Below are 9,789 nucleotides of genomic sequence, written 5' to 3'. Positions count from 1 at the left end.
CCTCTCTCTCCAAGTCCTGTCTCCTGAACCTACACTGTTAACAGGACTGGTTTCCTGTTTCTTATTAACCTGTGAGGGCCTATGTCTGTAAGGAGCCAAAGCACTGTAAACACTGGGCTGAGTGAGAGACACAGTCCACATCATGTCTCAACCCAACACCTTTCAGTAGAATAAACATATTACGTAGTGGTCATATGTCTGAATTTATGCAGACGTGCTAATGATATTAACTTTAACAACATGGGAGAAAGGCGAGACAGGGTATAGATGTGAAAGAGAAGTGCGAAAGGAAATGTGAGTGGTTGAGCAGTGACAAGAGACGAATGCAGAAGCAACAAAGTACAGAACAAGAAACAGAACGTTTCGGACACAGAGTCCAGCATGTGGACACTCATACTTCTACTGTCTGGCTTTTTTACAGGTGAGATTCTTACTGCAGTTTATTTGCCACAACTTCTCACTTACCACTACTGCTACAGGTATTGCATTTAACACCACCACAACTACTACTACTCATTTCTACAACTACTACTACTGTTCATTTATTTGTCATCAGTACCTGCACCACTACAACTGCTACTATTACTGCTTCTCATTTACTATAGTATTTCTACTACAACTACTTGTACTGCCACAGCTACTACTTATTTACCACAATTTCTAATGCACCTACTACAACTACAATTAGTACTACTACTATGTCTCCCTTACTACTGCTACTACTCATTTCACTACTATCACTATCACTGCTTCTCTTTTATCACTATTGTGGACAATATAGAGAATTAATACAGACTCTAGAAGAGCACAGCTGTAAAGATGTCTTGTTTTCAAAGGGCAGATTGAGTTTATTTTTCATTAAATCATTTCTCATTGTTGTTATCTTTAGTATGAAAGTGTATAACCATAAAGCAGTGCATTTTTTATTTTCACGGTTCTGTGTGACTAGGGTTAGTATATAATGTTATACATGTGACAGTGTTACACACTCTGAATAATAAAAAAATGCATTCAGATCAGTTCAGTAGTTTTTATAAGCCAAGGTTTGGAATAGTTTCTTTTTAAATGACGATAATATTCCTGGCATAAATCTGTTTTATGTTGGTTAAAACATACCCAAGCTGTTTTTTTTTTTTTTTTTTTTTGCTGGTTGGCACATCAGCTTTCTGTGCTAGAACCACTACACAAGTGTTCAGAGCACAGCCAGTGCAGGTTTAAATTGGTCATGAGTGTTCAAACTAAAACAAACCGGATGACAAGAATTGAAAGTGCTTACTAGAAAAAGAATGAGGACTTAAAACTGAACTTAAATAAGGGAAATAGATCTGCACAAATGCAGACATGATCATCTCTCAATTGCAGCATTTTATTATATGAACTGCCATCAGATTCAGGATTGTATGCAAAGTTGTCACTGGTTGTGACTGTTAAAATATGTTGGCACACCTTTTGCAACTTATTCTGGCTTAAATAGGCACTAGTGCCTCTGCCACCTCAGACTTGATCTTTAACTACCACCTTTAACAACAACCCAAATATATTCTTCATGATTGTGATGCTTCTCCGACATGTAATAGGTAGAATATCATATCTCACACTGCTCTGTGTGGCTGCTTCTCTAAAAACCAGACTATGCATCTTGAGAATCATAGTAATGTTCACGGGTGTTTAGTTCGCTGTAAAAAGAAGGCCATACAAGAGTAAATTTACTAAGTGGAGGGAACTGAGAGAGACATGACACAAAACAGATGCTGCCTTCTTGTTGGACTAGTAAGTAATAACCTGTTGCACTTTCTTTTTGAGAAAGTGCAACAGGTTATTGCTTTTTGAGAATGACTGAGCAGTGATCGAGAGTTTGCTGCTGTTAACTTTAGCCTGATTAACTCACCTTTCAGTGTTAGACATCGACCCTGGGAATATGTGCATTTCTCTGATTGCTGTGTGGATGAAACGACTAGTTACACTTTGTGTCAGTGGGACCCCAGCTTTGTTGAGGATGGTTATAATTAGGTTTTTGAGAGTTACTGATGAACGAGGACCAGTGCTAACTTTATCTGGATTAGATTGCTTTTTAGGGTTAATGATTCTTGTACACTTTGTTACACTTCATGCTTTTAACAAAACCGTCCAGTTATCGTGAGCCATGTATAGCTTTTATCATGTAGTCAACATCATTTTAGTGGATTACACACCTTCCCCCAGCTCAACATTCACACATTTAGCAAACACTGAGAGAGAGAGAGAGAGAGAGAGAGAGAGAGAGAGAGAGAGAGAGTGTGACTGGAGAGTGTGAGAGAGTGTGTTCATGACAGTACTGTACACGTACACTCAGCAACAGGTAGGGGGAGCCCAGGAGACAAAAAAAAAAAAAAAAAACGTTCTTGCATTGTTTATCTTTAACAGTTAAATAAGAATCAGAAAAAGTGGCATGTCAATATGCATGGAAATATATATCACTTAATTTAAATCAGGGGTTCCCAAAAATGTTGAAGAGGTCTACTTCTTCCAGGGGACATGCCACTGGGATTTATTTTATTCATTATTTATGTATTTATTTATTTATTTAATTTTTTTTTGAAGGGACATTCTAGATACAGCTTATAGTAGAGTCTGGAATTAAGATATTTTTTGTTTGTATCTTTTGTTCAGGTGATACTGGGAGTGGTTACAATGGTGTGTGGTGGTGGGAAGTAACTGTGGGCTTAGCTCTTCCTCTAGGAGTTGCTCCAGTTAAACCTCCACATGAAGATGAGCTGTGGGGGGTTTGAATGTTGCACTCAGTGTTTAGCTCATGTTTATTGTTGTGGATTGTGTTTTACAGCTGGAGTCAATGCTGTTAGAACTGTAACTGGACTCAGAGGACACTCAGTTCAGATTCAGTGTCCCTATGAGTCTGGATATGAATCCAGCACAAAGTATCTCTGCAGAGGGGAATGTTCTCGCTGGAAGATTAAAGACATTCCTGTTGACTCTAAATCATCTAAAGATCAGAGATTCTCTCTGAAAGACGACACCGTGAACAGAGTCTTCAACATCACCATCACTGACCTGAGAACAGAGGATGCAGGAAAGTACTGGTGTGCGGTAAAGGGAACTTTGAGTGATAGCTACAGTGAGATTCAGTTACAGGTTCGGCCGGGTGAGTCATCAGCATTACTTTAAATTCAGCACAATTAACACATTGTGTATTTGAACCTCACACACTTTCCTTTAGAGAACGTGAACTTTATTCATTTAGAAAATCAACAAACTTGGGGTGCCCACATTTTAGCACACACATGTGGAAGTATATATTTTTTTACTTATATCAGAAATATTTGTTCCTGATTGGAGAAACAAGAAATCTAACTTTATCACTGGGGGATAGTGAGTTTGATTCCTGGTGATGCCATTGCTGTAACCTGGACTGTAAAGTATGATTCTGTATGAGGCCTGTGCTCTCCTCCAAGTACATAATATTAGCAGCATTTAAGTAAGAAGTGGTCTCCGAGGAAGATTTGCTCATCACTCTTTTAACACCTCTTTGTCATTGAGGGATCAGGGGAGTCCTATCCCAAAGATGGAATTAACAGTTGAACATATGGAGGAAAAACTGGTTAAATGTGATAAATATATGAATATCTCTTCAAAACATATTGACCAGGATCTAAAGCACTGGGGCAAAGAGAGGACAAACTCTCAGTGATTCCCCTTCATTTCAGTAGAAATTCTGATGAGCCAGTGTTAGATTGGGACGTGTAATGCAATGTAATAAGTTTCTTATTATTTATTTATTTGTTGTTTGTTTGTTTGTTAGTAAATGGGACAGAGTTCAAAGTTATTAAAGTGTCTGAGAGTGAGTTTAATTTTCTTTTGTTTCATTGTTCAGATGGCAGTAATACCACCAACAGTAATAACATCACCACCACAAGCCCTCCTTCATCTCTGTCTGATCCTCCTAAAGGTATGTGCTCTTGGTTCATCTGATCTTTAATGTGTATCCATGTATATCTATTGTTAACCCACCACTCAAGTGGGTCTCATGACTATTCCATGATCCCTGTGTATAATAGCCCACTGTTCACAAGAGTTTGACCATCTCAGACCAAACAAAGTGCATCTTGCTCTGTGAAATATTCAGCTTCAGAGTGTCAGACATACACTGGGCATCAGGTGGAGGTGTGACTGGAGAGTGGGCTCTCAGTGTTATTCTGAAAAATAGCTCTGAGTATTTCTCTCTCTCTCTCTCTCTCTCTCTCTCTCTCTCTCTCTCTCTCTCTCTCTCTCTCTCTCTCTCTCTCTCTCTCTCTCTCTCTCTATCTTTTTACTTCCCAAAGGTCATGACCCACACTCAAACTCTTCCAGTACAACTCTCACTGACAACACCAAAGTCCACGATATATCCAAACATTCAACATCAGTTGCTCAGTGGTGTTGCTCAGTGAGTGGGGAGTTAATGTTTCTGATAAAGTGGCCAGTGACTGAAGTTGTGACATTATTTCCCCAGCACTCAGTGGAGTGTGTCTAATTAATTCACATGACTACTAAAAGCAGTGGATGCTATTGGAGTGTGTGTTGGCATGGTAACTGTGGTTTTAGCACCAACGCTATGGTGTTGTGGTTTCGAGAGAGACGTACTTTCTACCTGTGGCCACAAACATTTTAAAGTTTAAAGTTTGAGGATAAATGACCTCATGAGTCATGAGTGACCTCATAGTGCTAATGTTAAAGCTCTCTACACTGACTACAACAACAAAAAAAACTGATACTTAATTATACTTAATTATATTCCTCATTCGTAGTACACCTCCCGTATTTCTTTTTTTTTTTTTTTATGTTGTTGGGCATCTGTAGTAAAAATCCAAATCATAGAAACTATAAACCCTTGAAAAATGGGAGAAAGTAAAGTGGAAATGGGAAGGGACCTACAAAAACCCTTTATTCCATTTACCCTTTATTCTCACCTATTATTCTTATCATTTAACTTTCTGGGGTCAAAGAACGCACCGGCGCATCAAATACAACAATGCACAATGTTTCTATTAATATCTTAGTGATAACAAAGCACAGAAATACAGTTCAAACACTCTCTGAATGTGCAGACACTGCTCTTTCGATTTCATGTTATCGCAACTGTATGCAATACTGTACATACTGTAACAGAGTTACGAGCCTATAAATGAGCTTGAGACACACCTCCTCTGCCTCTCGCTGTGTCTAACTGGTGGATTCGCTTGTTTTTAAGACTCTTATAAAACTATTTCAATCACCAAAACAATTCATCCAAATGAGTAAAGGGATGTTTTCACAAGAGATACAAAGATTTTCTAAAATCAGATTTAAGATTTTCAGGGTTAGAGACAGATTATTTCTTCATACAGTGCTCTAGGTCACATGGGCCTCTCTTAATGAGAGAGCTGAGATTGTTCTGAACATGTTGATATAAAAGAAGTGGGGTAGTATAATACAAGTACTTTAAAGGCGAATTTCAGAAAATTGAGAAAAAGTCCATTGACCCCAAAGGGTTAATAATTCTTATAGCACATCTCCTATTGGCTTTGTGGTGTAATTTTTCTCTTTAAGTGCATGTTGAGCAGTGACTGTGATTAATGCCATGGTGTCTATGTCTAGACTCTGTGATGTACATTGGTGGTGGGTTGGCCTTTGTGGTGATGGTTCTGCTGGTGACTGCACTGTACAAGCAAAAGAGAAATACAAAAAGGACAAAAGGTAAAAGATACAAACACCCATCAATCATAACATGTAACCATTTGGTTTCTACACTCATTGTCCGTTTCATCAGCTCCACGGACAATTACAGACTGTAGTTCATCTAATGTATTACTTACATTGTCAGCCCCTTCCACATTGTTTTTCCGCCAGAGGACAACCACATGGAAGGTATTATTTAAGTGGTGGATCACTCTCAGTGCTCCAGTGACACTGAAGTGGTGGTGGTGGTCTGTTAGTGTGTGTTGCACTGGTATGAGTGGATCAGACACAGCAGTGCTTCTGCAGTGTTTAAGTGTAATGCATGCTTGCAGGGATTTCACAGTCTGAAGTCATCATTGGCAGATACAAGGACTCTGAATGTATTAATACCCTTCTTCTACTATCTTATATCAGCATCTCACTTCCTGTCCCAGCTGTTTTGGAATGGGGATGTAGTTTCCAGCAGCAGTGGTTTTGTAGTAGTCTATTTTGTAGTTTACTTTGCTGTTTGACTGAAATATGAAAAATTGTATCTCCAGCTGAGCCGATCCCTCAGAGCGTAATGCAGGCCGATCCTGGAGAGGTAAGTGATTTAACACGTTTAAGTTAATCACCTTACAGTTAAATGTAAAACTAGCTTTAACTATTACAGTATGGGTGATGACACGTTTCAGAAAATGTAATGTCATGTAATGTAGAGTCAGCTGCACCATTTAATGGTAAATTAAAATCTAGAATATATATTGTCGCTAACCCACTGGAGAAAAGTCATTTTAGCTGATTGTATCCACAATCATAATTTTTCAGGCATTACCATATGCATAAAATAAGAGCTTAGTTTTATAGCTCAACTCCCTTGCTACTTCAGATGCTGCATCTCACGTCTGTCCAATATCACAATCCCTTTTCCCATCCCTTGGGTTAAGGGAGAATACAGTCTTTTCTGAGAGACAACCATGGTCTCAGACTTCACATTGGTTGCAAACAACTCAAGTGTTCACTGGAGACCTCTGTAGAAAGAAGCCAGAAGACAACATCATGTGCAAAATGCAGATATAACATCTCCTGAACCCCCTGACAGAAGCCTTTGCTGTCCCAAAATATTTGTTGCCACCCTGTCCATGAATATCTTTAACAGGCATGGAAACAAGGCACAGATCTGTGGATCAGACACAGAGCACGCTTGACTTACTGCAGAAACCCAACCCACACTGAAAGTACAAGGTAATTTGCCAGTGCAGAGTTTTTCAACTACCTGGGTAACCTCCACCAAATATATGTAATTTCAAATGATGCCAGCCTCCAACCTGACCTCCTGCAGAGGAGGCATGTCTCTCAAGTTTAGAAGTCCCCCAAGTGCTCCTTTCAACACCTGAAAATATTATCAGTTGAGTTCAGAGTTGCACCATCCTTGCTGAACACTTGTATCCCATTCCCCCTTGAGCTGTGTTTTATAGAACCTCTTTGAGGTTGCCAGGAAGTCATTTTTCATGGCCTTTTCAAAGTGTTCCAATCAATAGATTCTCCTTCTGCCAATGCTGCAAATGTTTTTTGGCCTGCCAGAACCATCCACTGAGTCAGGATTCCCCAGAACCCTTTCGAAAAGCCTCCATTCTCCACAAGAGCCTACATCACCTGAAGTGTCCATTACTGGGTTCTTTGGCTGTCACCGTAACAGGCACCAATATGATTTTAACCACAGCTTTATGCAGCCACTTCCACAATAGTGAGCAGGGCCTATTCAGGCTCTATGTCTCCTACCTCCTTCAAGATATGAGAACCTCAGTTGGAGCTGTTTAACTTTAGTGTTTAAATTAACTATACACTTTTATACAGTTAACATGGTGGAAGGGCAGCTGGTGAGTTTGAACTGAGGAAACAAAAACAGACTAAAAATTGAGATGCGCCCTTGTGTTAGGAGATAATTTACAGTAGAACTAATGGATGTGTTTCTTCAGGATGACAGAAACTATCAGGAGGTTGATGAGAATGAACAGAAGACTGGTGTAGAGTACACGGTGAATGTTATCTACAGTACATCAGAACCTACTGATGATCCACTTTACTCCAATGCTGAAACATCTTCTGATTTACTCATATACATTACACCAACCCTGTCTCAGCAAAGTCCAGAACAGTCCCTTGTCTCCACTGATTACTCTACTGTAAACTCCACAAAGAAATCCCCTATTTATTCTGCAGTGTCTGTCCCCAAGTAAAGTCAAAACAATCATACACTGCAACAATGAGGTCTTGGAATAAAAAACATATACATTTTATTGTAACTATATAAAAATATGTCATTTAAGTTATGTAATAACATAATTATAAGAGTAGGGCCACTCCCATACTCCTCCCCTCAGGTTTATATACAGTATACCCTGCAAACTCACATCATTTCCATGTTGGAAAACTCACTTCCACCTCCACCCTGTATCCCCACTCCAATTTCATTAATCTGAGTTCACCTCCAAGTTTCAGCCTTGGCATGGTCCATAATAGCAAATTCAGAAACTGCAAATACCTGTGTCAAGTATATATTTAAAAAATGAGCAAAAACTATCAGTAAAGAAATAATTCTTATAATCTTATACTTACTCAGACCTCAAAATAGTAGGTTAATTGACTAAATTAAAGTTATTTTTCACTGGCCTGTGTTTGTGTTTATATGCCCCCCCCCCCCCCAACCCTCCTGTAACATGACATGAAAAAACAGAGGAAACTTGACACTGAACCAATGTTAAAAATTCATGTAACTGTAACTTGTAGTGAAATTACAAATGGATGCTACCTTCCTTCATGTTTTTTTTTTATTTAAATATATGTCAAATTCTCTGACTTCTCCAAAATACCAAGTGTTGCTTTTCTTGTTTTATTTGTTTGTAATTTGTTCATTTGTTAATATGCTGACAGGTAAATGTTTTTTATAACATTTAACTTATTGTGCTTTGTTTGTGCAACTTATTTTACTTCATAATCTGGAGTATTTAAATAAAGTTTTGGAAACAATATCTGATGATTGTCTGTGAACGTGGGGTATTTAAAAATTTATGTGTTTTAAGGTGTAATATATAATGTGCAACAGACGTTAAACAAATATAAATGGTTTTATTATCTGACATACAATGCACCATTTTTGTGCAGAAAACATTATGTTATGACTTGCACTGTGCACTATTTTGTGTGGAGGAAGACACTTGAGTTTCAGCTTATGAAACAAAATGGCAGCCAGCAGCTACCACTTGGTACAATGTATATTGCCAAAATAATAGTTCATCATATCCTGTTAGTACGAAACAGTATAGTATGTTAGTATTTTGTGTACTAACATGTCTATATTTTAAGGTTAGTACATACTATGTACTGTGTAGTATTAGTCAGTAGTTCACAATAGGGATTCAGCCTTGTTCTACTTTGTCTGTTGTAGCATTAACATTACTCTTGATAGGAACTAACGGCCAAACTTAGAAAACAGCTCCAGACTACTGTAATGCCTTCCAGCATGCAGTGTTCTCCTGAATTTCATCAAAAACATATTCATGCGTCATTGGTCTATGGAAGACATATTTCCACTGCTTCTTAGTTCAGTGTTAAACAAGAAACATTTCATACCTCTTTATCTCTCACATTAACCAAGAGAGTATGCACAAGTTCTTTCTCAGAGTAGAGTACTGCAAGGTTAGCAGCTGTTCGGGGCCTACATCAGAAAGCTTTCAGGTCAAACGTGTGAATAAGTTATGGTTCAATATCAGTTCATATGAATGTGTTGCACACTAAATCTGTACCACAGGGACCATGAACACACCACAAAACACACCGAATACAGAGGTACTGCAAAGACATGGTCAACTGCTGTACATATTCTACAGCAACGACAATCACAAGTCTCTCTCTCTCTCTCTCTCTCTCTCTCTCTCTCTCTCTCTCTCTTTCTCTCTTTCTCTCTCTCTCTCTCTCTCTCTCTCTGTGTGTGCTGAAGGCAAATGAGAGTACTCTTTGTTCTGGTCTGCTGAACCACAAGCACATAAACACATAAAGAAACAGTGCTCAAACAGGAACTGAAAAAGAAAGACAACAGGTTAAATCCCTGAACAGCTA

At 38.6% G+C, this 9,789-nt stretch overlaps 1 protein-coding gene across 1 annotated transcript; it reads left to right on the top strand.

Moving 5' to 3' along the window:
• The first annotated feature begins 372 nt into the window (after positions 1-372).
• LOC136686658 (CMRF35-like molecule 7) lies at positions 373-8,553 on the top strand. Its single transcript, XM_066660571.1, has 6 exons — positions 373-421; positions 2,822-3,139; positions 3,869-3,943; positions 5,611-5,709; positions 6,231-6,274; positions 7,650-8,553. Exons 1-6 carry the CDS (start codon positions 382-384, stop codon positions 7,908-7,910), a joined length of 837 nt encoding a protein of 278 aa, XP_066516668.1. The 5' UTR covers positions 373-381; the 3' UTR covers positions 7,911-8,553.
• Positions 8,554-9,789: the final 1,236 nt, after the last annotated feature.

This window comes from Hoplias malabaricus, chromosome 2 (assembly GCF_029633855.1).
Source record: "Hoplias malabaricus isolate fHopMal1 chromosome 2, fHopMal1.hap1, whole genome shotgun sequence".
NCBI lineage: Eukaryota > Metazoa > Chordata > Actinopteri > Characiformes > Erythrinidae > Hoplias > Hoplias malabaricus.
The sequence above is the reverse complement of the archived record's forward strand: the minus strand, read 5'-3'. Positions and strand labels throughout refer to the sequence as shown.

What these genes read in the sequence shown, in the direction of transcription:
- LOC136686658 (XM_066660571.1), top strand. Translation starts at nt 382, where the DNA reads ATGTGGACACTCATACTTCTACTGTCTGGCTTTTTTACAG. An exon ending in ACTGTCTGGCTTTTTTACAG is followed by an intron (nt 422 to 2,821) that starts GTGAGATTCTTA and finishes TGTGTTTTACAG; the next exon opens with CTGGAGTCAATGCTGTTAGA. An exon ending in TGCAGGCCGATCCTGGAGAG is followed by an intron (nt 6,275 to 7,649) that starts GTAAGTGATTTA and finishes GTGTTTCTTCAG; the next exon opens with GATGACAGAAACTATCAGGA.